Source organism: Cygnus atratus, chromosome 11 (assembly GCF_013377495.2).
Source record: "Cygnus atratus isolate AKBS03 ecotype Queensland, Australia chromosome 11, CAtr_DNAZoo_HiC_assembly, whole genome shotgun sequence".
NCBI classification, from domain to species: domain Eukaryota; kingdom Metazoa; phylum Chordata; class Aves; order Anseriformes; family Anatidae; genus Cygnus; species Cygnus atratus.
In genome coordinates this window covers 21,373,477-21,400,910 of record NC_066372.1, presented here as the reverse complement: position 1 = coordinate 21,400,910, position 27,434 = coordinate 21,373,477, and the positions used below count along the sequence as shown (strand labels likewise).

General features: G+C 41.8%; 1 protein-coding gene across 2 annotated transcripts; it reads left to right on the top strand.

The window, feature by feature from the left end:
• On the top strand, positions 1-22,869 carry GOLM2 (golgi membrane protein 2). 2 transcript variants are annotated; one of them, XM_035568935.2, is made up of 10 exons: positions 1-489; positions 6,526-6,580; positions 7,579-7,681; positions 8,658-8,748; positions 9,896-10,040; positions 10,906-10,986; positions 11,350-11,448; positions 12,859-13,032; positions 16,720-16,887; positions 21,127-22,869. In XM_035568935.2, exons 1-10 carry the CDS (start codon positions 163-165, stop codon positions 21,198-21,200), a joined length of 1,317 nt encoding a protein of 438 aa, XP_035424828.1. In that variant the 5' UTR covers positions 1-162; the 3' UTR covers positions 21,201-22,869. The 2 variants fall into 2 exon arrangements, with proteins under 2 accessions (XP_035424828.1, XP_035424829.1); XM_035568936.2 differs by lacking the exon at positions 16,720-16,887 and having other exon boundaries at positions 6-489.
• The last annotated feature ends 4,565 nt before the right edge of the window (positions 22,870-27,434 follow it).

Here is a 27,434-nt window from a genome sequence, read left to right as displayed (position 1 = left end):
GCGGCCTGGCCCGGCCCCGTCCCCGTCAGCGTCCCGGCCGCGGCCCGGCCGGAGCGGCGCCTGGGAGCCCCGGCAGCGGGGGCAGAGCGGCCCCGGCCCCGGCCCCGGTTCCCCTCAGGCGGAGGCGGCGAGCGGTGACGCCCCCGCCCCGCGGCCTCCCCCATGGTGGGCTTCGGGGCCAACCGCAGGGGCGGCCGGCTGCCCTCCTTCGTCTTCGTGGCGCTGCTGGCCGTCATCGCCGTCCTCGCCTTCAACTGCTGGAGCGCCTCGTCCCGCCAGGCGCTGCTGCAGGAGGAGCTGGCCGAGCTGCAGAGCCAGGCCCAGCGCACCGAGGTGGCCCGCGGGCGGCTGGAGAGGCGGAACTCGGACCTGCTGGGCAAGGTGGACTCGCACAGGAAGCAGCTGGAGCAGAAGGAGGCCGACTACAGCCACCTCAGCAGCCAGCTGCAGGCCCGCGACGGGCAGGTGAAGCAGTGCGAGGACAGCAAGGTACGGCCGGGGGCGGGGGGCCCGGCCCGGGGCCAGGCGGGGCTGCTGCCGGCCCGGGTCTGTTCCAGGAGCAGAGCCGGAATTAGCGGGGGCTGCGGGTGCGTTGGCGCTGAGAGCTCCCCGAACTCCCTTTTCCAGACGTCTCTCGTTAATTTCTTTGTGAATTTCCTCCTCAGTTTCTTCAGTCTTTGGTGATCGGTCAGGGAGCTGTGCGCAACCTTAAAACCAGAGCCACAGCTCGCTCGTCTGCGAGGGCGCTGGACCGGGTGTGCTGTGGACCGGGTGTGCTGTGGACCGGGTGCCTGTCCGGGTGCAGCACCTGCAGCTTGTCGCTGCATCTCAGAACATCTCGCCTGCCAGGCGCTGGTTCTGATGCAGCCAGCGTGTACTTGGGGAAAAAAATCGTGCTGCTGTCATAACGTGTCACTTCTCTTAGCCACGCCACGCCAACAGGAAATTCGGCTTGCCCTTTTATGTGGACGTGGCCTGGGAATTCCTTTCCTTATGGAAAGGAGAATGAGTGAGTGCATCAACTTTCCTTGGCCTGCTCTCATAACAAATGTCGTGAGTTAAGAGGAGTTAAGCCTGCGGTAGACAGCAGACAAGTTCTCTTTTACTCAGCCATGTGCATGGCAGCGTGTGCTTCATTTGCATACGGTTCGTAATTCTACTGTCTGATTGAATGCTTTATCACATTAGGATTTATGGAAATACCACCCTGTCAGGCTTATCACTGGCTGAGTTTGTTTTTCTGGCCATTTAATATCGTACTTTTAATGAGCAGGATAAGAAAATACATTTCTTTGTCACAGAAAGTAAATGCTTACACGTCTTAATCTAATTATCAGGAATTAAGTTGGGAGAACTACCAACTCTTTCAAATTGTTTTAGTTTGTATCAAAGTTATGTTTTTTTTTCCTACTAGCCATTCACACTAAGCCATTGTGTGTTCAACAAACGTGATTTCTTTTTAATTTATTTTTTTCTGATTGGATTCCTGAGAGATTGGGATAAAAACCCTGATGAGGTATGTAATGGTAGATAGCAGTGCTCTCCATCGGAAATAAATACAAATTAAATGCATTGCGATGAAAATGTTGTGACGCCATAAAATCTACTTTAATCTATGAAGAACTGTTTTACACAGGCATGAAAGTATTACTGTGACAAGTAAAAGAAGCTGAACTGTTGCGCTGGAATTAAAGCGGTTAGGTTGGTAACAAAGATGATTACCCTTGTAAAAGACAGAGAGCTGGTTACAGTCTTCTGAACTGATGTGTTCTGAGTTTGTTTGTTTTTAATTGAGCATTAATATACAAATAGTGAGGGCAGGTAGGTTTAGTTGTTCGTTGGCCTCTTCAATAAAAGCAAGCATCCACAAATGGTAGTGGGTTGAAAACACCGGGGGTGTCCATCACAGCACCTAATTACATGCTGGAACTCCCTTCCTTGGGCTCTCATGGATACTAAACTGGTAAGAATTCATGGCTAGCACTTTGCTGCAGGACACCAGGAGGCAAAATGCCAGTGAAGGTCAGGGTGCCTCATGAGAATCACTGGAAGCCCTCTGGTGCAGCATACAACTGGAGGTGCTGCTGAGCAATGTGTGTGCTGACCGCTTTGTTGTTCTCTGTGAAGCTGGCTACTCTGTGAATGCTTTCAGGCTGGCGTCTTGCAGGGCAGAGCAGGAGGGCAGCAAAAGAGATGAGACTAATGAACCTCACAGTTATTTTTTTATTGTTAATATCATGTATATTGCGATATATGACCTGTATCTTCTTTCTTTGTTCCAGAAGCTGCTATTTTAGATCACACGAGCTAGTAGCCTTTGAATATCATAATTTCTTTGCTTGTGCTCAAAATGGTCAATGTGCCTTAATAGGTGAGAATAGCAGTATGGTTTTTTTTTTTTTTTGGTAACCAGTCACTGACCATTTCTCTTTTCCTCCTCTTTGAACTACTATCATGTTCTCAGTGGCTTATATCCTAATTTAAAGCCAATCAACTAACCAAAAAGATGAAAAACCGTTAAGTGACTCTAGTTCAGAGAGTGAAACAGTCGAGATCTGTTACCGAAAAAAAGTGCAGAGTAGGTATAAAAAACCTGACCAAAAGACTTGACTGATAACTCTTTTTTTCTTGGAATAGAATTTGGCAAAGATGTTCTTTGAACAAGCTATTCCAGTGATCCCAGCCCATTTGTGGAATATGGGTGCTATAATAAAGCACCAACACTGGTAACTCCTGGGCTGTCAGGAGATTACAACAGATTTAGGTTTGTTTCATAGCAAACTCATTTGAAAGATGCCACTCTGGTGCCTGTCACAGCGTCAGTCCTGCTTTGTGCTCCTTCGTCTTTGTAAGAGGTTCTTTGGTGGTCACACAAATCAACCGTGCATTTTCCAGTGCTGAGGCAACCTGAATTTCTTCCGTCAGCTTCCTCCTAGGTCAGTGATATCTACAGCCAAGCCCAAACCCTCGCCTCTCTCCTCCCTCCCTCTGCACACATAACAAGCCAGCCACACTGCACCAGAATGTAGATCTGTCGTAAGAACAAAAAGAAAAGATAATAAAGTGGCCTCGTGTCTTGTTTTTAAAAAAATAAAATAAAACCACACCCCCACAAACCCGGCTCACACTCAAAGTTTGAACCGCGGTAAGGCAGCGCCTGCTGCTCGCACGGTGTGGAAGCTGAGAGGCAAAGGAGGAAACTACTAAATGTCTCTTGAGTTTGCCATGAAGATGACCCCTTGAAATGCAGCTGAACGTTTTATTTCGATGCACTGGAAGCTGGAGAACAAACGATTGTAAATCTAGTTTGAGCCGTTCTTTACCCAGTGTATTTAGGCCTTCCAGAGCTACTGCCTTGCAAATCTCACAAAGGTATTGTAGAACACCTTGAGAGGTGCCTCTTGCAAAGAGAGATCTTCTGAAGGAAAAAACAATAAATGGGGTATCTATAGCTAGAATTTGGAAAAGAGCCTTTCTGGGAATGGGAACTACTTACATGAAAATGTAAGCTTTCCTCTTCGCCAAAGAAGAGATGGTAAAGAAAAGCAGCTGTGACAGAACGTGGCAGTGATCAGAAGCTCAGATTTTGAACAGCGATTGGTAACATCCGTGGTGGAAGCGGCAACTATAAATCACCCTCTTTCTACTAACGAGACCTGGCTTCTTGGGAACTCTCTTTTCCTGTCACCCTGTGCTCATCTTGGTGAGCTCGTGATGGTCGCTGGGCCCTGGCACAAAGCGGAGAGAACTCCTCTTGGGGAGGCAGGCGGCTGCAGTGGCTCACAGCGTTTGGGAGTCCTGAGCCTTTCATGCTTGTTTGCAGCACACCGTGAGGATGCATTTTTCATAGCTTTACACATCCCTTTGCCGTCAGCTCAATAAAATGATTGAATGGCAGGAATTTGTGGTGGAGAGCTTCCAGATGGCAGCCATCCAGCGTGTAGGGGTTCGTATCTCTGTATTTGCTATTGCAGCTCTTAGGAGCACGCCTTGTTCGTCCCAAAGCTGCCGCTGGCTGTGCTGGGTGTGTAACACATCCTTGCCCTTTAGCCGATGCCTAGAAGTGCTGCTTCATGGGATGAAACTGTTGAGTGAAACGTCCTTGGAAGCAGCTGGCTCTGTTCCTTTTTGCCAAAGCCCCTTGGTAGCTCCTCAGTTCGCAAAGGTGTAGCTTTGCAGCAGTGATGTTGAGCACGTCTTTCTACCTTACCGCGTGTTCCTGATCATTAGCGTGACAAATACCGCACCTCCAAGGCTGTGGTAATTGCCTGATGGTAGCGCTGGCTGTTCTGAAAAAGGCACTGGGCAGTTGCTAGTAGAAAGATCACGGAGCTGCGGAACGCAGACCCTTGTGCTGTCAGTCTTTCAAAGAGCTGTGGTGTGCTGCTCCAGCGTGTGCCGCAGCGATGCATCGGGAATGCCCAGGGGCCTGAAGCGAGGCAGAGCGGTACGGACACCTCCTGTGCTGCTTCGGCAGGCGGTTCGGAGGGCGTTTGCCCTAGAGAAAGGATTGACTCATAGGGAAATATGGGTGGATGTGTGCTTATTTCATTGGGAAGCGGTTACCACCTGTGTTCAGTCCTGCAATAAATGCGTAGACGTAAGCTCCGGTGTGTCTATAACTTTCTTTTCTTACGTTGTCTTTCTTTTTATGAGGAGACTGTTACAGTTTGGACAGCACTGGAAGGGTTGCCTTTGCATGTAATTAGCTCCAGCAATTTCTTTTACGTTTCCCAACTGCTTTGGAAAGTATCTGAGAAGCCACTGAGAAATACGGATGGTACAAGGGGGTCTGGATTCCAGGAGGACACAGATCTGAAAGAACTGGACTTGTGCCACGGTTGTGGAGCGGGTTTTCTGCATGTGTAGGTGGGACAGATCCCATGAATCATAAAAAGCTGCTTCTGTTTCTGTCCCTCTGATTAGGGACATTTGCTGTCAGCTAAGCTGTTTTGGCTGTAAATCCTGTCGCTTTTCTCTGAAACTCAAAATTGTCAAAATGAAGGATTGTGCGATAAAACTGATGCTATCTATCTACAAATCATCCCTGTTAACAGAGACAGTTCCCCCTTTACAGGTCAGGTGTCCCTGCCCCCCGTTCAGTTTCGGGGGAGCAGCCCCGTTATGCCACACGTTCCCCACCCATCGCTCCGCGCCTTCCTGCGGGGTGTCCTGCGGAAAATCCCCATTTCAGCAGGTCTCGCATGGCTGTAGCTCCTGAAGTTGTAACCGCCTGCCTGAACCGGACGGGAGAGAAGGAACGGGGCGATCAGAGCTGGAGTGCCTCTCGTATGTAGAGAACAGAAAAAAAAAAGGCAAACACAGTCACTGACACGGTGTTAAAGAAACAAAAGGTTTGAAAAAAGGGAAGCGGGAGGTGGGTGGAGGAAGCCCTGAGAAAGGAAGGGCACTCGTCTGTGTTTGTTCTGACAGGAAAGGCAGGTAACCGACTCGGCATCGAGCTTCAGAGCCCGCGCAGGAGCGGGAGCAGCCTGTGTGCGCGTCCCCTCCAGGGCTGCGTGCTTACACCCTGCTTTGGAGTAGGAAAGGGAGCTTCTCAAGAGCAAAGACAACTGGATTTGAAATGGCACCACAGCTGTGTGTGAAAATACTAATGGCCAAGCTTTCTGTTGTTTTTGTTTGCTTGCTTGCTTTGCCTCTTTTTAGTTAACTGCATGCAGTCTTTGCTATTCCAAGAGGTAATCCTGGCCTTGTAACCCAGGAATGACAGCCCTGTTTCAGCACCCTTTTAGAGTCACCCTTTACCTCAATCAAGAAACTACAAGAGAAATGATGACAGAGTCAGTGTTGCCTGATGGTGGTCATAGATATTTTTTCACCCTTTCTCAGTATGCTCTCTGTGTCTGCGTTTTTCCTCTTAATCTCTGTTATTTTTGTCTTTGTGTAAGAGCAAGAGGAAACATCTTTACTTGATGACTTCGCGTACGTGCATTTCTTACTTACTGAACTGCTATTTTTTTCCTTACTAAGAATACCAAATTAAAAGCTGTTGTGGAAGTCCACTGGTGTCAGATTCTCTCTTAAAAGAATAATTTGTGTTACAAATTTTATCTAGCATCACATTAAATATTTACTTTAAGCATACATTAGGTGAAACATTGTTTTTGCTTATGATGCTGCTTGTCTATTTTTATATACTTTTTCTATACTTAGGCTTTGACGTTGGAAATTCGCTGGCCCCTTTGCAGTATCAGAATTCAGTGTGTTAATTTTAGCCCTGGCAAAATCTGCTTTTTTAAATAGAAATATGTTTGGAAATAAATTGATCCAAATCCTTTCTAGCAAAGCCTAAATATATCGTTTAAGTTGATGTTATCACTTACAGATAACTAAATATACGTTATTTATATTTGCAAGAACTTTTTATATGTCATTCCAATGATTCTTTACACATCTTCACAATGAAAAAAGAATGAGTTCAATTGTACCTCAATCTGTACAGTCTAAACCCTCTCTACCTTGCCAAAGATTGCCTGTATTTATATAACTGTTTCTTCCTTTCAGATTAAGCTGCAGAACAATATATCATATCAAATGGCAGACATACATCGTTTAAAGGGTAAGGAATTTAAGGCCAAACTGTTTTTGCAGACTATGAAGCTGCATGTTTTGTAATTGTTGAGGTACTGCAGAATGCAGCTTAAATGAAAGATTGAATGATGCTTGGAAGATTGCATAATCTGAAATTTCATGATGCTCATTGGTTTTCTAGTCTTGGATATAAGTGTGGGGTTGGCCCTCGTAGACTTTGCTCCACTGTCTGCAGAAAGATGATGTGTCCTGGCACTGCTTGCTCCCAAGACACTACAGTCGCTTTCGTGACCAGCTACACAGTGCAGTATAGTTGGATCAGCAATGCTATGATACTGATGCTGGGTTAGAAGAGGGCCAGAAAGCATCTTTTTAGGCTGTTATTACGGACATTATAATCACGTCTGTGTATCTTACTGTGTTGGTTTTGGAGAAACCTAGAACAGCTACTGCCAAACTTTGTACGTGCCTGCAGACAGCATACTTGACTCTTCTGCCTCTAGCTTTAGAGTTGCAGCTTAAAATAGTAGGGAGTTTAAACAATTATTTGTATCCTTAAAAGCGGGGGGAAGAACCTTTAGAACAGCTCCTTGTGAAGGCAGGAAATGTACAATTTCCATGGATGGTGTGAATGTACCTCTTTTTTACATTTATTGCGGAAAAACAATAACATAATGGAAATTTTGTGTTATTCAGAATAACAGATTTTTTTCAGAAAATTGGGGAGATTTTCAACAGATAGGTGAAATAGTGTTGTGTAAGTTTTCTGGATGAAAAGGTAAAGAACAATTCATTTTTTTTTAGTTTAAGTCGTAGTATCAGAAGAGTTGTTCTGTAATCTGTAGTGACATCTGGCATAAGCAAGTTGGCATTTTTTTCAAATTAGTTTAAGGATCTTTATGTAGAAGGAAAAACAAAACTCGAGCAAGTTTTTAACTTACATAGCAATATTAAAAGTTGTATCTGCCACGGGGCATTTGTTTATTATAGCTGTACATTCATGTTGGTTTTTGTTTTTTGGTCTAGAACAACTTGCGGAGTTACGCCAGGAATTCATTCGTCAGGAAGATCAGCTTCATGAGTACAAGAAGAACAATACTTACCTTACAAGGAGACTGGAATACGATAGGTATGTCTTCAGGAATGTTAGTAATGGTAGATTTGTGTGTATGTGATACAGGTCCATTAAAAAGCACAAGTTAATCGTATTTCTCTTAATCCTCAAACTTGAGCGTACCTATTCAGTGATGTGACTGACTCAGCTAATTGTTTGGTTTTGAAGTTCTATTGTTGATGTTGAGATCTTAGTTAACAAATACGTGGAAGAGTTTAATCGACGGTGTTCTGGAAGCCACTAGGGTTGTTAATTGCTGTCTTCCTAAAAGTGCAATTTATTGAACTGAAGTTGAAAGCATTGCATATAATTGGAATTTCAAGTATGTTAAAGAAGCGAGGAGAAAAATTACTCCTGGAGCCCTAGGGAATGCAGAAGATTAACACAGAAAATGTTTGAAACTTTCGCCAAAAAAAAGTACGTACCTGTTTCTGTGTGTGCTATGCAGAGTATTTGCAGGTTTGTGGGAGATGAGAATTTTGTGAATTGTGTGGATCTCTCTGTGGCTTGTTAGAGAAGTTGGGACATCTAGCTGTGTCATTCAGATCTTGTTATTTGAGTTGGTAGCAGTAAGTGATAGTAGTAGTTGTGCATCTTCTGTGTTGACAGCCATGGAAGATGTATTGCTTTCCAAGTGGAATAAATATGTCCTGATGACAGATTAACTGTGAAGCTTGAATTTTCGGTTGCTTTCCAGGTTTCGGAGGAAATGTCTTCAAGGCATGTTTGTTATCTTGCTGTTTTTCTGCTTTGTCCCTATTCTTTTCCAGTTCTGTTTTTTTTTTTTTTTTTTTTTTCTGTATTCAGTCCATTTCCATTCCACACGCCTTATTCCACAGCGAAGGTTTTTGGACAGACTATTCTAGTTGTATCTCAGGTTTAGGTTTTTGTTCCACTTCATTTTTCCCCCTATTTTATTTGTGGGAGAGCAAATATAACAAATATAATATGAAACAAATGAAATATGACTGATAACGTGTTTCTAATTAAGTCTCCAGTGTGGGCAGCAGATCAAGGAAATGAGACTGCAACATGAAGAAAACATAAAGAAATTAATGGACCAAATTGTACGGGAACAAAAGGTAATGCACGATTACGTTTCTTTGAATTAGAAGAGCCCAAAGTCTGCTGGTTACTAACTCAGTAGTTCAGATATGTTGGAGGGCTTGCACCTTTCTCCTCTTTTGGTTAAACATTGTACTGAGCAGCCCTAGGTGGATATCAGTGTAAGGCCATCTGCGTGTTTTGCTGTCATTGAACTGAGCCTTGAAGATGAGGCTTAATTCTTTGGCCTGCTACAGCCTTCTTGCATGACACCATCACTCAGGATTTTAGTTTCTTCTCTGTAAAATGGATATTACTTTAGCTCTGCAGGGTAGGATCTGTGTTCTTGTACAGGTTATTGCAAAGGGGAGCTTGAGCTCTGAGGCGTCCAATGCTAATGTGGTGCAGATATCAATAGTGTTTAAATGGTGTCAAGTGTGTAATTATATGGTGCAAGCTGTCAGTAGAATATTAGTCTCTTTCCTACAAACAGATGAAATAATCTATTTTTCTGAAGACTTCTGTTCCTTGTTTAGTCTCTGTTTACAAGCATTACAAATAATAAGGCAGACTTCAAGTAGATTTCAGTCAGATCTTCCCTTAAAGCTAGAATTGTCTTCAAGTATGTGACCTTAGGTTTAAGGCCGATATGATGTCTTTACCAGTCCGTGATGTGTTTAAGAGCTGAGTTGGCCTTCATTCCTTTTTACCATAGTAATTTTCTCTGTGTGCCCATATAGTTTTGTTTATTTATCGATTACAAATGGTAGCTGCCTGCTAGAGGCAGAACGCTAGCAAATGTAGCACCTATGAAAATAACTTTCCAAGGTTCTATATCTGTTCTATTGCAATTAAAACTAATGTGTTGCGGAACGGTAAAGGTTTTCTTTCCATTCTTTTGGGATAACTCTGTTACTCACAAATTATGAATGGTTCAGCTGTTGTACATATGCCAGTGTAAATGTTATACAACCGTGCAATATTTTACATTTTATGTGTCTAGAATCTCACCTCCTACCCTCCAGACTGAAGGTCATATGTAGAGGACTTCTGTTGTTTGTTTAGATGATCATCTAATTTATAAATGTGATTTTGCTTGCCCAAAGTAATCTTAAATTTGAGAGTTTGTTTTTGAATTTTCAGGGATATGCTTCATGTTGTTTTCTTATTAATTTGTTCTAACAGGCCGCACAGAAAATTCAAGCCAGTAAAGATACTGAAGTAAATCCCAATAGTGATGACCAGGCAATATCTAAGACTGTTACAGAGACAGAAGATAAAAATGCAGAAAAGAATGAGCAGCCTTCAGATCATGTTGTAAACGGCAAAGGTATTTCCTTTTTTTGTCAGTTCTGATAGATAATGAGCCAAATGTGTTGCGTCCTTTGCTGTCGTACAGAATCATGTGTTTATCTGAAGTAGAGCAATGTGTTACTTGACTCAGGTAACTTGATTTTAGCTCCATGTCACTGTACTAAGTTAGAGTTTACAGGTATCCAGGGATTGTCATGTCCTTTTTCTGGGTCCTTTTGTGAAAGTAGTTTCTTGCACAGTTTTGTGTTCATTTTCATAGTTTGTTTGGCATCTCCCTTCCTCATGTGGCCAGTTGTGAACTGGGGATTGCCACTCCACTCACTGTGAAATTTGTCTTGGGGTGAGCTACTAGGGAAGGGGCTTGCTGCAGAACAGGAATATGCACAGAAAAGGTGGTTCAAGGTGAGGAGCATTGAACTATGAGAAATCTCCAGCTGGGTAACTGACCAGGAGCAGTGGGAAACCTTTGGTTATGAGCTGTGCAGGAGACCCAGCAAGTAATTACTATAATGGTTTCCTGCTGCTAGTCCATTCCAAGAAGTATATGGGTTCTCCTTGCTTCTACTTCTTGTACTGCTGAATCCACACCTTTTTGTATCAGTTCAGTGCCTGTCCCAGCAAGCTTCTTGAAGCAAACTAGAGCAGTGCATCTGTTTCCCATCCTTTTCTGAAGATTGCACTGACTTTGGGATCAGCGCTCCAAAGCAGTCTTGAGGGAGTTTGCAAAACAGCGTAAGAAGTCTTGTAGTTGCATTAGCAATGCGGGATGTTTTCTGCGCATGAAAGATTTTTCTTCTGGTCTAGGAGCCTTCCACAAGAGGGAAATTCAGCCTTAAAACTTAAAGGTTAATAAGGCAGAACATCCTATTCTTGTCTTACAGAAAAAATCAAAACAGGAGGAGATGCAGGCATGCCTGAAATAGAAGATAATGACCCTGCTAAGGCTGAAGATACTCCCACAGGTTAGGAGAAATATTCTAATGCTTTCACATTTCGGTTTTTGATGTTATATATTCTGCATAAATACTGTATGTTTCATAGTGAATGCAAAGTTTTAAAATTTGCCTATGATAGTAAAGTTCAAGTGTGGTGTAAAATCTGTTTTTTTTTTTTGTTTTTGTTTTTTACTGTTTGTTACAGATTTGAATTCTCAAAACTGAGCGCCTCAGCGCTTCTAATAATTTTTCCAGGAAACCTTGTATTTCATATTTTCATCTGTGATTTGAAAACAAAAAAAAACAATGTATTTACAAGATTGTCAGAGGAAGAGCTGATACTATATTCATGTTTCATGTTAAGGCTTTTGTCAATGTGTTTTGTTTTAGCTTTAAAGAAGCCACTTATTTCAGCTCCTAGAAGTGATGGTCATCAACCTGTTATAAATCTTCCAACTGAACAGCCCCATGCTCCAAATCTGGCACCAGGTAAAATTCTTATTAGCAGATGTGTCAGTATTTCGTGGCAAAATTTTCGATTAATATCTGCTACGATATCATGAACGCTAGGTGCACATGGGCAGCCTTTTATTCTTGTTTGATATTGTTACAAAAAGAAAAAACAGCTATTGATACCCCTTGTATACAAGGTTACTACAGACTAGTCTTAGTCTTGGCCTCCTGAGGTGGCTGGTTACATGATTTCTTTCTCTACACACACACCACAATTTCGGAGCATTTTGACCACCTTCAGCCAAATTTGACAGCTAGAAATTTCAAAGGTAAGTGCTTCAAGATTCCTCCACTGGACAGAAGAGAGTAATAGAAATTAGTACGCCTGCTTAGGGTACTAGTTAGAGTTGCAGCATATCGTCAGGAGTTGATTGAAGGTCTGCTTGGAGATTAAGCAGTGGTACTACCACTTGCTCAGTGGCCTCCTGTTTCTGTTAACAGCTAACTTTAGGGTGATGTGTGGGAGGTCTAGGATGTGAGAGAACTAGAAGTACTGCAGAGAAAGGGTTTGGAAGAATTGCAGTTAGAAAAGACACAAATCCATAGAAAATATGTTTTAAATTACTCCTTGTGGATCAAGTGACTTTGTTTTAATGTCAAAGAGAACATTAAGTTATGTCTGCTCTGTGCTTCAGGTGGCATGTTCAAATGCTGTCCTGCTAAAAAACAGAACTATAACATATGTGTTGTGCGTTTGTGACATGACCAAACAACTGGAAGTTTTTTTTATAAGTTATGCCCATTACTGGTTCTTTTGAAAAGAAGCCAGCAGAAGTATTTCTTAATTTCTTGCTTTCTGTAGTGGATAGATAAACAGATTAGAATACCGACATCAGTGAGCTCAAGGTTTTATATGCGTTTAATGTTTAATATTCTAAATGCCAAGGCTTTTAAATATTTCTTTTTGTTGTTTTGAGGAAGATCTCATTTTGAGTTTTATTAATGAGAAAATGTGAATATGGCAAGTGAAATGCTGGTTTTGTTGAATTTAGGAAGAGTTTATCAAGAGAAAGTTACCACAAATGTCAAGGAGACCAGGGTTTTCTGTATTCCTTGGCTGTGTAGTCCTGTAATTCTGCTTTTTATTTTAACGTAACTTTTGTGACCTACTGCCACAACCTTCTGCTCAGATCGTAGCTCTTGAAACACTTTATGTTGCTTGCTAGATTTTTGGATATGAAAGCAGAATCAGCAGGAGGAAAAAACAATATATAAGTGCATTATTCGAGGCTTCATCAAACACTTAAATGCTTACTGAAAATCAGATCTGAAGCTAACAACTGAATATTGATTATTTATTAAATTGTGATGAATTATCTTTTGCAGTAGCGTTATAACCATCTTTTGGAACCACACAAACTCTAAACACATTTCCTTATTCTGTAGGTTTGCATGGTGGCAATGACGGAAATGTTGATACTGTGAAAGAGATACCTCCAAATTCTCTTCAGCATTTAAGTTTTGGAGAAAATATGGGAGGTCAGAAAGAACACAAAATTGAAGCTGACCATATAAAACTTCCAAAGAGCAAAGTTGGCGACTTGCAAAAGATGAAGCAAAGTAAGTTGGTCCATGTCATATACTTTGTTTTATTTTCTATCTGTTCTATTACAGCCTGTTTCGAAAATAGGAACCATAAGAGCAGGTGGCCTTCTGGAGAGTAAGCCTGAAAAGAAATGTAACATTAGGATGTTTTTAAAACAAACAAGGGAAGGCATGCCATAATGTGTCATCTTTCATATGTATCCAATCAGTACAAAACCCATGTTTGCTTATAGGAATTTAAAACGTTTTAGGAAACTACTCCACTTCAAATAGATTGTTAATTTAAGAATTTTGGTACATGCATGATAGAGTGACTTACATTCACATGGTTACTTGACTTACCTACGATGTTTTGGACAGTATTGTAAGAATTCAGCCCTTACACAGGGGGACTTTGACTTTGTAGTATATGTGTATTGGCCAGAAGTTTGTTCTGCATGAGGAAACCTTCCAACACCCTTCTCTTCCATGATGTCTGCCCAAGGAAGAATTCTTCAGGCAGGAGCAAATCATGTATTTGCTTATTGTGTATTCTGGTAGCAATACTGCTGGGGCTTAATAGGGCGGACAGCAGGTAAGAATTTGCACGGGTCTGTGGTTGTCTTTGTGCTGTTGTTTCTGAGATGCATCTCTGCCTTGCAGCTAACACCATAACTCTGGGATACTGTTATTCCCTAGAGCATTTAATGTAGCATCTTTCTGTTGTTGTTCCTGTAATAGGAAAATTATTTTCAAACTGTTTTCTTATGAGCTCAGTAGAAGTACTATACTCCTATAATTTATATGGAGGTGGAGGGGAACATCTAAAAGGCCAGGGTGGAATAGGTGGGGGCTGGATATCAATCTGCTGTTCCTGGAAAAAGTTCATTAGGGCAGACTTGAGTTGTTTTAATATCACTCACGGATCTTTCTGGTAAAGTGGGGGTATTCAAATAATTCAATAAATTAATGTGATTCAGTAAATAATGTACAAAGTTAAAGTGCAATTTGCTCAGTTTTTCTTCCACTATGTGTGTCCTGAGATTTGCAAGACTGTTTAGTTTATTGAATGAGCTTCTTGAGAAGATCCTGCACTTGTGTGAGTGACCACAGCTGAAAGGATGGACCTTTGTACTTCAGTTGTTGACATTTTTAAATGGATTTCTGTCATCCTTAGTAATGGATTAAATGACACGGGGTGGGGGGGGGCTAGCTTTGAGGCAGGAACAGTGAATGAAATGTCTCTGTTGAAGGCTGTGGATACCCGAGAGTCAGTAATTACCACTGATCAGTATTTTCCCTTTCTCTTTGCGATAACTCTTACTTGCAATAACTTGCATCGTAATGATACAGTGAAGGAGAGGATTTCGCTCTGTCACAGAGAGAAATTAACTAGTCCAGGTTTCTAGAAGATTTATTTCCTGATTGATCAACAGTGGCCATTTGGAGAGGTCCACTGGTGCTAAACTCATCCCTCTGGTACAGAGGAGACCAGCTCCAGCACACACGTCATTGTGGACAGTTGCATGGCTGGGGTTTGGCAAAAGTGCCAAACCCTTAAAGCAGGAGGCAGGTGCTGTAGTGAAGGAGCAGCCGCGTCCTGAAGCTGTGCAGGAACCCGAGCTTGCCAGGGCTGTCCTGCGCGCCGAGGTGCTCGCGCAGGCTCCAGCACAGCAGGCCTGTGTTGGTTTGCTGCATTTCCTGGGATCCTTCCAATATTTCAGCCTTTCCTTCTATCAGCTTAAACTTAATCAGTACTTTCTTGTCATAGTATTCCTGTATATCTACAGGCTTGTTTTTTTTATAAGCACGTTCAGCTCTTTTCCCATGGCTCATTTTATATTTAACGGGTGAATTGTACAATTCTGCCTGTTTGTATAAGGCAGTGTCCAAAATTACAAGCAATATTAGCAAGTGTTGGTTAGTTCCAGAGATGAAGAGAGAATGAATAATGTACCACTTCTTGCTTATGAACAGATCAAGTCTCTTCTTGCTTATTCTGTGAAAATGACCAAAACTTCTGTTTCTCTACATTTGAGGTGCATTAGATGTGATTCTTCTGCCTTTCTTCCTCATCCGGATAAGCACTTGTCCTGGCTTCATCTGGGATAGCGTTGGTTTTCTTCTTAGTTGCTGGTACGGTGCCGTGTGCTGGATTTAGGATGAGAGTAGTGCTGATAACACACCTATGGGTTAGTTGCTGCAGAGCAGTGCGCACACAGAGTCGAGGACTTTTCAGCTTCTCATGCTACCCTGCCAGCGAGGAGGGAGGCTGGGGGTGCACCAGGAGCTGGGAGGGGACATAGCCAGGACAGCTGACCCCAGCTGGCCGAAGGGATGTCCCGTACCATAAAAAGCTGTAAAGCTGGGGTAAAAAACAGTAAAGCTGGGGGGGGGTTGGCTGGGGGTGGCGCTGCTGCTGCTTGGGCTGGGCATCGATCGGTGAGTGGTGAGCAACCGCACTGTGCATCACTTGCTTTGTGTATTTTAGAATTATTATCCCTTCCTTTTCTGTCTTACTGAACTGTCTTTATCTCAACCCGTGAGTTTTACCTTCTCTTCTGATTCTCTCCCCATACCACATGGGGAAGAGGGCAGTGAGCGAACAGCCGTGCGGTGCTGAGCTGTCTGCCGGGTTAAACCACAGCAGCAGTATGTCATTGTTTCTGCCCTGAGTTTTATACACTGCCACAACCAACAGTTATCACTGTTTTAAGACATAAGTTCATTTTCACATCTGTTCATTGTAACCTCAACCTGTGTTTCAATCCTAATGCTGAAATCGTGTTCTTCAACTTCTGTGTTTGTTTCCAACACGAGTCACTTAACATCTGCCTTGGCAGACTCTTTCCTCAGTTTGTTTCCAGTCTGTCCAGATTGTATCTCACTGTAATCCTATTTTTTTTCATTTACACGTAATCCTCCAGACTTGAATCCTCTGTGGTCATGGTTTAGTGTCACTTTCTTTAAGCAATGGACAAGCAGACTGAATTGCTGTGGACTTGAGCATCTTGAGCATATCTCCTTAATATCCCATTAAACACAGAGCTGAACTTGATGTTATACCATTAGTCTTTCATTGTGTACTTGGTTGGCTATCTGGGCATTTCATAGTTCCAGCTAATTAGAGTTCCAGCATTTTTCTAGTTTATTGCACCACTGTCTGGACCAGTTCTCAATTCTTTGGTGTGAGACAGAAATACGGGATTCAGGGCACTTCAAAAACTTCTAAAGCTCAACAGGAAACTTGTTCGTTAGGTGGTTAAAAAAAAAATCAGAGATGCAAGGCAGATCTTTGTTAGATTTTTACCCTTGATAGTATGATACACACTCAGTAAAATTATTTTCCGTATACAAAGTCAGAAATATATTGCTCAACATATTGCTCTGTTTTTGTATGGAAAAATTCCAGTCCTCCTCAGGAAAAAGTCTAAGTACAAAACTTTCACTGTGTGCTCTTCAGCATTTAAAAGACTGAAGCTTATAACAATGAAGATTTCACAAGACCCAATTCCAAGTGGTCGAGTACATCCTTTTTCCACAGAGGTGTTCCATAAACAGCGTTGTTCTCCCTCCTGCCCGCACACTCTCCCTTCTACCCCTTTTCCTCCAATCAGAACTACTACAGGCAGCCGATAATCCTAACCTGCAGTCTGCTTTCATTTGGAAACTTTCTATTTCTTTCCTCTCTGCTTCTGACTTAATCCTTTGCCTACTTCGCAGGCCGATTCTTTGATGAGAATGAATCCCCTGTTGATCCGCAGCAGGGTTCTAAACTGGCAGATTATAATGGGGATGATGGGAACGTGGGTGAGTATGAGGCAGACAAACAGGCTGAGCTGGCTTACAATGAGGAAGAGGATGGTGATGGTGGAGAAGAAGACGTCCAAGGTGAGCTTGGGCCTTGTCTCCATCCCATTGTAATAAAATCCACGCTGAGTTTTCTTGTTGAATTTGTGTAAAGCCTCACTACTCACTGATCAACAATTTCTAATACGGAATAAATAAACTTTAGGCAATTTTTAAAATTTGGTCTTGCTTTCCATTTGAAAGCAACGTTACAGCAGTTCTCAGAGTACTTCAATAGCTTACTTGAATTGTGTACAGTTCCTGCCAGGAAAATCATTTCTGAAATTTGAAATATCTTGATTTTCTAAGCACCAGAATCTGGTGCATAGCTAGTTGGAACATAGTCTTTGACATTACTAAAGCAATTTTCAAGTAGAAAAGCGTGGCTTTTTGACTATTGCTTATTTTGTCACACCTGCCTTGAGGTGGCACACGATGGAGCCTCAGTTATCAATTTGAAGTGTAATTTTTTGTGCATTGTACACAGATTCAACAGACTTCTGGTTTTCCTTGTTAACCAAACCTCAGAACTCATCTGGTGCTAGCCTAACACCTGTATTATGCATGTTCACCACCTCGTTCTGCATGCACTTCAGCGTATCACCTCCATTGCTTGTCTGCCGTGTATCTGCCACGTTGTCTGTCGTTCTCCATGTAGCTGTTTGGTAATACCTCGTGAAAGGCTTGCATGTCTGCAGGGTGGAAATGTTTAAGCAAACATTTATAGTATTTCTGATTAAGGAAATAATGCAAAATAGAGGGGGGGGGAAGTAACTCTTAAAGTTCTACGTGTCCCCTGATTTTGATCCTTGTAATGCAAGCTTTTTAACTGGTAGTTTCTCAGACATTTTTTTCATTACCGTCTTAGGCATAATTAATGGAAAAAGCTGATAAAAAGCAACTAACTTCTGTGGGCATGCATCTAGCTATGCGGTGTAAGCATTTTTTGGCTAGGCTGGTTGTTTGAAACTCATGAACAAGCAAAAGAAAAGTATGGATCAGAACCCTGGGCAATTAATTAACTTACTGATGAAAATGAAAACTGTGCTCCAGATGACGAGGTCTGTTTTGTTACACTTCTTGCTCAAAGCTGTAGCAGGGGATTTTAGTCACTCTTGATTACTCATGTCTGTTCCTCTGGATGGGTTATTATGAGGTTTTAAATTGCTTGTTAAAGCTAGCTTCCAAATGAACGTACAGAAGTACACGTGGCCTCTTGTTGACGATGTGCCATGGAAGTAGGAGACTTGCTGCTAACGATTACAATTTTGTACTGGAAAGGAAAGCGGGGTATGTTGTGCATGTCTGTGTGTCTACGCTGTGCTCTGCGAATCCGAGCAGTCCTGTGGACACTTGTTTTTTTGTTACTGTTTGTTAGTTCAGTTCCCTCTAGCACACAGCAGGAGATGCCCGGCTGCTCGCCACCTTAGTCCCAACCCGGACTTCAAAACACAACTCTCGAAGTTTTAACCCAGGCCACGCAACCCGACTGCGTCTCAGCGCTGTCCCGTGCCGCCTGCCCCCTCCAGCCTCCGGGCAGCCGCTGCCCTCGTGGCGCTGCTGTTCCTCTCCTGCTGCCTCCCAGCCCAGCGCCGCTTTGCTTATCAGCACGCGCACGCTGCCGCCGCGGCCTTCGCAGGGGAACCGGGGGCTGTAGGTAGCGAGAGCGAATATCGTGCGTGTGGTAAACTGTTACCAGGACCCTGAAGGGCACCGTGCGTGCCTCTTACAAATGGGTGGGTCTGATAGAGTATTAAAGGGTAGAAAATCGTTCAAAACCACAGAGGTTGTGGTTATGTAGCTTGCTATGCAAGGGAAGTTTAAAAAAAGAGCTCCAATTGAAAGTGGTCTCAAAACTTTCACGTTTTGATGTGACACCTCTCAGCTCACTGCTCTGGTGGCTTCAAATTTGGACTTGTTCTGACCAGCCCCTCTTTATATCCGTGTAGATGTAATAGATTTTGTATCTTGTAGTAAAGATTGAAGAGTGGCCTCAGGAAGCCTTTTCCTGAAGAATAGTCTGAGCAGCATACGTTACAACCTCAGACTTAATTTTCCAAAACTTTCTTATCTTGTTTCCTAACGACTTGTTCCTGTGCAAGTCGAGCAGCACGGAAAGTGGTACTGCCAGGAGCAGAGTTTTAGAAAAAGTCTGCGTTAGTCTGTACACTTAATTTGTTTGTAGAGGAGGAGAAGGTGGAATTGTGGGGTTTTGGAGGAAGGGTTGTTATAATTGGTCAGGGAGGGAAAAAAATGAATTTCTGCTGTAAAAACTATTAGGAAAACATCACATGGTTTTGCATTAGGCTAGAACAAAGCATCTGGCATGTGCAAACAAGGCAGTTTGGTTAAACATGTTTTTCTGTTGCCACTAGAAATGTGTGGGCCTTATATTGAAATTATCAGAGAAAAATACACAAATCTGGGAGGTGTGCTCATGTCAGTATCCAGTCTGGCATCACTTATTTCAGTTCACCTGTTTGAAATGCAAAGTGATACGTAAGTTGTTGGCTTCTACTATAGTAAAAGTGTTTTTTTTTTGTGGTGGCTGGATGGTGAAAGATTATACAAATCAAGTGATAGCCATGTGCTTTATTAGTAGTTTCTTACCAAACAAAAGCATGTCGTGTAGATTAACAAGACTTCTGCTGGTGGGAGCAGGTTACTATTGGGCACCTACCTCACTTGCAACTGTTGTGAAAGTGCTTTAGAGCTTCAGACAGCTTGTCCTCAAGTAAAAGACTTGCTGAACTTGTTGAGAGATGCAACTGATGCCAATGACTTGAGCTTTGCTTTCCATTCCTGTGAACTAGCATATTTCCTGAATATAAAGAGACATCGTGAGCTTTGAAATGCAGCAAAAGATTAATTAAAACCAACTGAACTTTCAGGACTTTCTGATTTATTGAGTGAAGAAGGCTGAGGACCAACAGAGATACCTCCATTATGGCAGCTAGAATAATATATTTAAAAACATTTTTGTTTTTAAATTGAATTGTATTGAAGTGTATTTCCTTGACTGATTTTGTTTGTGTGCGTGTGTCTGTGCATGTGCTACAGTAAGTGGTTATACTGAGGATGCACAAGTTTTGGGTTTTGTTTTTAATTTTATGATTTTCCCGGAGGCTTAAAACCCCAGGAAGAGAAGTCAAGAAGTAGCACAGAATAGAGTGGTAGAGAGAGACAGTCATTCAGGATCTGAAAGATGAGATGGAACATCTCCGTTCTTCCAGTCAAGGACAAAGTAAAAACGCTGCTGTAATGGTGAACCAAACGCAGCTGGAAAAGATGTGGAACTCCCAAATTGGCCACTTTGCATCAATTGCAGGACTGCTTACCATGCACTGCCCCTGCTGTGCTCTCATCTCTGCTGCTGTGTGTTTCCTGGCTGAACTACACATTCAAGAGTATATGTCTTGGCTGGTGGGCTGTGTATTCATCCTGTGGTAGCCTGACAAGATGGATTTCTTTCAGCTGGGAAGAGTGGTGGTGAGGAATGTATTGCTGATTCCTCAGCAAGGCTGAGAGATCACAGATTTCCATTGATAAGAGGTTTGAAAAGGTAGAGGGCTGCTTTTTACGTTTTAAAGTCTGTCTTCAAATTTTACACTGAAGTCTGAGATGCAAGATAGCAGTATGTAAAAATGTTGATGGCAAAGTCAATTTGAGCATTGGTTAAAAAAAAAAAAGCTTTCCCTGAGAAAGGTGCCATGTGATAGAAATTGGAGGATACCATTTTTCAAACCTGGCAAGCAGGTGGGAAAAGCCTTACCTTACTCCTTTGCAATCTATTCAGAGACCTGGGGGAGAGACATAATGACTTCTCTATGCAAGTTGCATGAGGTACCCAATGTTTTGTAAAATCTTACAATGTTTTAACTCTAGAATGGGTTAAAAGTTGGTGCTATAACTTTTCAAAGTAGTTGACTTTGTGGTTGGGTTTTAGTGGGAGAGTTTGAAACATTTAAAGGAACATTCTCAAATTACAGTAGTAAGTTTAACAAGTTCTACAATCTCTCAAGTCAATAAATCTGTGAAACACAGTTGTAATAAAGCCAAGGATATTAAATAGTGTGAAGTCTCAGTTTTTCAGAGGGGACAACTCCCAAAGTGCTGACAGCTGGACTTGTAATTGCAAGCCCATATGCCTCCTCCATATTTCCCCTGATGACTTCATTCCCATAACCAGACAGAGCCAATTCAATGTGGATGTAGAAAGCACGTTTAAATATCTGTTTCAGTAGTATCACATCAGATTTGGTCTGAATATTTCAATTGCAGATGATGAAGAAAGAGATCTACAGAATGACCTCGTCGATTACGGCAAGCCACGTTTCGGTGATGGTGTTCTTTAAAGCTTGAATGAAACAGGAAATGTAGATGAGAAGAGATCTCAACTGAAGAACTTGAAGTGCTGCATACTGAACCATTTTTACTTCAGTGTTTCATACTTTAAAAGAAACTGATAATAAACCCGATAAGTATACTCGAAGTTAGTGAAGTAACAGAAGGAAGCAGTTGTGTACATATGTACATAGTTGTACTATTGCAAATTGTATTAAAAATACATTTTTGTTGTTACATTGAGCCAATTACTTAGACTGTACCTTATCTGTAAGAATCTTTTCATCTGAAACCAATATTATAAATATGAGCTGAGCTGTTTCTGCAAATTAGAAAACTTTGTAAACTGGAGAACTTGTACAGTTTGTATCTCATGTAACAAATACACTGTGGAAACAATGTACAGCCAAAGGACTCCTTTTCTACAGTAATACCTGTATGAGCAAAAATACTCCGCTTTTTTCATGAGTGCTGTGTTTTTGTATTTTGCAGGTGAGCTATCAGTTGAGAATGAAAACTGAATGTTTAAAAAAGTTGCTCCTTCCTTAATGTAACTGAGGAAAGATACAACAGCGAAGTAGTCCTCAGAAGCAAGTACCGTTTTAAGTCTAATATCCAGTGACCAAAACTCATAGCTACAGCTGGAAATCAGTGATAGTAGAATTTCAGTAATTTGATACATCCTGAAAAAAGTTAATATCTTATTTTAGAAGGTAATATAGATAATTCAATGCAGCTCGTAGGAAATTTTTGTGTACGTGTTAAAAAAGAGCAAGTGTTATAGTGAGAAACAAAGACAAGTTTACATCAGCTTTGTAGGAACCTTATTGGAAGGAACAACCCCTCCCCTCAGTAAATATGTTGTATCCACTGTTTTACTGTTTCAAGAGCCTCCATCCTGCGTCACACTCACTTGAGTTAATTTACAATTTAATACTTTGATACAGATCTCTCTTGACATCTGCCACCTTCCTTGTTTTGCGTTTCTATCTCAGATGAGTTTGTAAGTTAGATACTTTTTGTATTATGTGTTTAAGCACTTTCTGAATTTTATGGAAATGATTCAACTGATGTACAGTAGAGGAAATTAAGGTTATTAACCCAACCTGCTTCTCCAAAAGGGCTACTGTGAAAAGAAATTATAGGACCTTTGACTTGGGTGATTGTACTTTATCTCTGCACTCAGGTTCCAATTTCAAATAACAGTTAAGGTTTGCTTGATGTCATTTCAGTGGACCTATTAAATTTCAAAAGTTGTACTTTTTTTTTTTTTAGCTGTAGGGATATTCTCCTAATGAATCTTCAGTATACAAGAAATAAAAATTTCAAATTCTGGTGATGCATCTCAAGGGTTTTGTTGTGTTGTTTAAGGCTTGAGCTCTTCATCACATCGTACTCGTGGGAGGCAGATGGGGGGAATAGCCGTTTGCATGGTGTGATATCCTTTCAGTTAAAAATAAAATGCTGAACCTCCTCCGAATTAGACACCATACTAATACCACACAGTAAGTATAAACCTGTACCAGGATTCTAAGAATAGCAGTCTTCAGTAAATACTGTATTTAAGCACTGCAACTTTTTGTTTGTCTTAATGTAATTTCGCCCTGAATTAGGTGTTAACTTGATTCTTCTAATGAAAGCAACATATATGGGTTCTAATAAATTAAGTTGTTCAAAGTTTGTGAGGCTTTCTGGCTTTTTTCTTTTGCAGCAAAAGTGTAAATCAAGGTGATTTTGACTTTTGAGAGTTGGATTAATTGAGGCCTTCACCAAAGCTGAGGTATTCTGGCACATCAGCAGTGGTTACAGCTGTTTGATAAAGGCCAACTTCTGGGACGGGACATGAGATAGAGAAGTCACTACGTGCCCTGAATGTGACAAAAAAATAAGCTTGGAAGGCAGTACAAGCATACATTCCCTAGAACTTTTTAACCCAAGAATGAGCTTCACGTGCAGTGACTACAATTGCAGAACCTCTGGCACTGAATAAAAACTTCTTTGGCCAGTCCTACGCAGGTCACTCCGGTGCCGCATGTTTGCATCCCCTGAACCATGGGACTGTTGGTCAAACAAACAGGTTACTGTGAGGGTGTACGTGGGTAAGTGTACAACAATCGCGCTGCCCTTTGATAACTGGCCACATGCGCACCAAAGTCAGTAGCCTTCCGGTATTATGAATTAAATTAATCTGATTTCCCATGAGGAATGTATGCTGAGAGGCAGGTGCTTATGTGGACACCTGGACCGTTTTCGGGTAGATTCTGTGGTCATACCCTGACTCTCTTAGGACGATAAGTAGCTTTCGGTCCCTGTAACATGATGGGGAGCTACATTATCAGAATTTTATTTTTTAGCCATCTTCTAGAATGTTGAACCTTCCAGTTTATTTCTCTGACTCTGCATGAGCGTGGTGCTTTTGAAAACACTGACCAAATACCCCTTTTCTATCAAAAAGGGGAATGCTCTGCTAATGCTCAGGGATCATCTTAGGGTGTTCACTGCTGTGACTGACCTCCAGAATGACATGCAGGATTCTTTAATGTTTTTTTTCTGTTCATTCTGATTTTCCATGAAACCTGACTACTTATATATAGTACAGAATTACATTATCCAGTACTTTTAAGCAAAATTGTTAAATAACTGATGTTTAAAAATAGATTAATTTGATAATTATAGCCCTGCTAAAACTATTATATGCATAATCAATTTATTACTGCATATTAACTTTTTTGTTTTCTTGTATGCCACAGGTCTCACGTTAAGATTCTTTAGATCTTCTGATAGCAAAATAAAACCACTACTCACGCCAGCTTTCGATGCCTTGCTGCACCATTGCCCTTTTATTACCACACCTCACTTCTGCCATCAGTTGGTCTGGAGCAGACCACGCTACCTAACAACCCACACCAGCGTTGCAGGCATGTTCGAGCAAGGCTTAGTTTGTAGGGCAGCACTAAGCGTACGTCTGCAACAAATTATTTGTCATATGACTACTCCAGTGAGTGAAGCGTAACAAAGAACTCCGCTCTGCTTTTCCCCATCCCAGAAACACCCTGTGTCTGCAACCACACTACTTACAGGTTGAAATTGATCAGGCAAGAGGAAGAAAAATTCTTCATTCTATTTTAGTAAGCTGGTAAGATGCCAGCCCAGATGGCCATTTGGCCTCATCCAGTACACTTATTTCTTGCATTTTTCTATCCTAGTCCTTGAGAAACTGATATTCAGTTTCATGGCTTCTTTCATAATCGCCGAGGGAATCCTTAACACAGAAGGGAAAAAAACGCCACAAAGTCATGAAAGGGAGCCGTGAGAGCCTGTCCTGGATGAAAGTTTCATTTCTGGCTTGGTTGGTGGCTCCTTGGCAGGAGCAGGAGCACCGCTGCTGATGCACCGCTAGCGCTCAGCAAAGTTTTGACATGAGGCAAATGCTACCAATTCCCTTTTGCTATTTGGAAAGTGCCAGCAGACTTGGACAGCAAGCTGTACGCATGAATTGTAGGTTTGTTTTGCCCCTATGTTTTGGGAAAATATTTCACTTCAGCAGAGCCCATACCGAAACACAGTTTGATCCTAGTGGGTATCCTTTTAAGGAATCTAATTTAGGTCGCTAAGCACTTTACCCTTCATTATTTAGTGATCCAATGTTTAAAGAATTTTATTTCTAAGGGGAATTGTTCTGTCAAACAAATTCCACTTTGGTGAAGAAGAAAAAAAAAGTCTGTGTTCTTCTGGGAAACTGCCAATGTTTTTAGAGCAATGTTCCTATTTTTTTTTTCTTTTTTTGGTGGCTCCATTACAGCTGTTTTCTACGCCATCTCCTCGCACAGCCATGTGGCGGCTGCTGCTTCCTCCACCCCACTAGCTGAGCCCTGCAGCGCCTTCGTTCCCTGTGCTCCTTCAGGCCAGTTCTGCCTTCCTGCCCTCCCCACAGCGCCTGCCGTCTCCTCTGGGCTACGCCAGTGCTGGGTCCGTGCCTCGCAGCTCAGGCTCCAGGCTCATAGCGAAGTGCCCCAGCTATCTCTTGGCGCTGCCTTTCTCTCCCCCTTCCTTGCACCAGGCCTTTCCAATTGCTTTACACCTGCAGCGCCGACCTCCCGCTCCCGTCTCTCCTGACAGCCGGGAACCACTGCTCCGGGGACGTGGGACGCTCGGTTCATACTGCAGAAAGACACTGAGCCGTGGCTTGAGCTAGAAAATACATTCAGATGTCTGAACGATCAAGCTGAAGGCACAAGACGACAATTAGAGGTGTCTTCATTTTTCACGAATTCCTGGAGCTTGTTGTCCTCAGCTTCCTATGAGATTTGCTCTTTGCACACCATCCTGGGAAGCGGCGGGTCCCACTGGTTTACTCCAATTTTTTAATGCTGCAGCAATGCTGAACGGGGATAACTGCCTTGGCTCTAAGTAGGCTGTTCCTAAAGCAAACGTCCCCAAAGGCAAATAGCCCGAAGAAGTGGGGCCTGCCTCATTTTTACAGGCTTCTAAAGATTCCAAATTCACAAACGATCATTTTGTTGTTTCCTGAGCCACTTTACATTTAAAAACAAACAAAAAAAAACAACAAAGTGTAAAGTTTGCCAACTAGCTTGAATCCGCAGTTCTCATCCAAAACATATTTTATCTTTTTTTCAGGAAGGTGAAGGCCTAAAGAAGTGATGAAAATGTGACTGTTCTCAAACACATGGAAGAGAAGATGCTGAGCGAAATGCAATAAATGCATCCTTTTCTAATAAAGTTCCATCAAACACAAGCCCACTTTTTAAACACATTAATTAAAAATATGAATCACTGACCTGCCGTTCGCATGACTGTACCTAATATATTCAAAAGAGATATTCTGTCAGCACCACCACTATCAGCATGTATGAGTAAAAACATGAATGACTAACCTATCTTGATTTTATTTTTTAAAACCTAATTTTGAAATCCCTGTGCCATTTTGGCTGAGCCAGTACCTGTTTCCATGGAAATGGCAGCATACAAAACATTGACATATTTGAGAGTGAGCGAGCGCTACTTAAACATCTGCTTCCCCAATACCACCAGCTAGACTTTAAAATAAAACTGGCTCTCACATTTGGTGGAGCTGGTTTACAAGAAAAATTAAACAGCATCTTTAAACGATGGCCTAGCCCAGATCCTTTTGTTTAAACAATATGTCCAGATAGCGACAGCAGCACGCAGTGCGCTGAATTCTTGTTTTAAGGCTCATGCGTAAATAACTTTTCATCTATATGGCAATGCATCTAAGGAGTAATCTCTTGAAAAAAGCAGCTAACAGGACCAACAGATCTTCTCCTATCTTTCCATAAACTCACACCCAGTTTTCATACACACATTTTCATACATAATTCCAAGTGTTTCGCTTCACCTTACAACTTCGCATCGCTGAGCACTCAGCACTGTCACTATTAGGAAAATTTTTGAAGTGAGGCAGTGTGGTGAGGATGAGCACCTACCCTTCATCAGAGCCTGGCTCGTAGCCATGGTGGTGTGAAGAGGCCGGTATTTGAAGCAGAATCCTGACTGCTTTTCTTTATCAGCAATCTCTTCAGCCAGCCAGGCACACTGCCCTTCTAGGGGTCATGTTAGCTGAAAATATATTTACACTAAATTTTAAATGCAGTCCTTTAAACTGATAAATAGATAAACACATCAGCTAATAAAAGGCGTGGAGCTTACATTATTTTGACTTTACTAGAAAACAAAAATAATTTGCTTTTCATTTTTTTTTCCTACAATGATTTCTTGTTAGTTCGTTCTTTTCCCTACCCTCACTTAGGTAGCTAAAGAGTAACGGCTCTACCCCAGCATACCGCTGCAAACACACCAGACTGAGTTAAAAGTATTTACTGAAAAAATTGGCTTCCTACCGATTCGAGATCTAAGGGAAAAAGAAAAAGCAAATCCATATGCAATAAGAAAAAAATCTATTTTCTCTTATTTTGCCCTAGTGTATATCTGAACAACCTGTATTAACTTGTGAGACACTGCTGACCAACAGCTTCATTCTTTCATCCCTTATTTAAAAAAATTGAAAAACATTTAATTTTCCCATGGTACCACATTTAGAGAAAAAAAAATGCCTTAGCTGATAAAACTTGATTTATCCCTCTGCCTCCAATTCTTCATCAAAAAATAAAAAAGAAAAAAAAATTAAAACATAAGGAACTACTTTTGCAAGTAACTGCAAGCGATCTGAATCGCTATCAGGGCTAGCAGTGACTACACACGTACTC

What these genes read in the sequence shown, in the direction of transcription:
- GOLM2 (XM_035568935.2), top strand. Translation starts at nt 163, where the DNA reads ATGGTGGGCTTCGGGGCCAACCGCAGGGGCGGCCGGCTGCCCTCCTTC. An exon ending in TGCTCCAAATCTGGCACCAG is followed by an intron (nt 11,449 to 12,858) that starts GTAAAATTCTTA and finishes CTTATTCTGTAG; the next exon opens with GTTTGCATGGTGGCAATGAC. An exon ending in TGGAGAAGAAGACGTCCAAG is followed by an intron (nt 16,888 to 21,126) that starts GTGAGCTTGGGC and finishes TTTCAATTGCAG; the next exon opens with ATGATGAAGAAAGAGATCTA.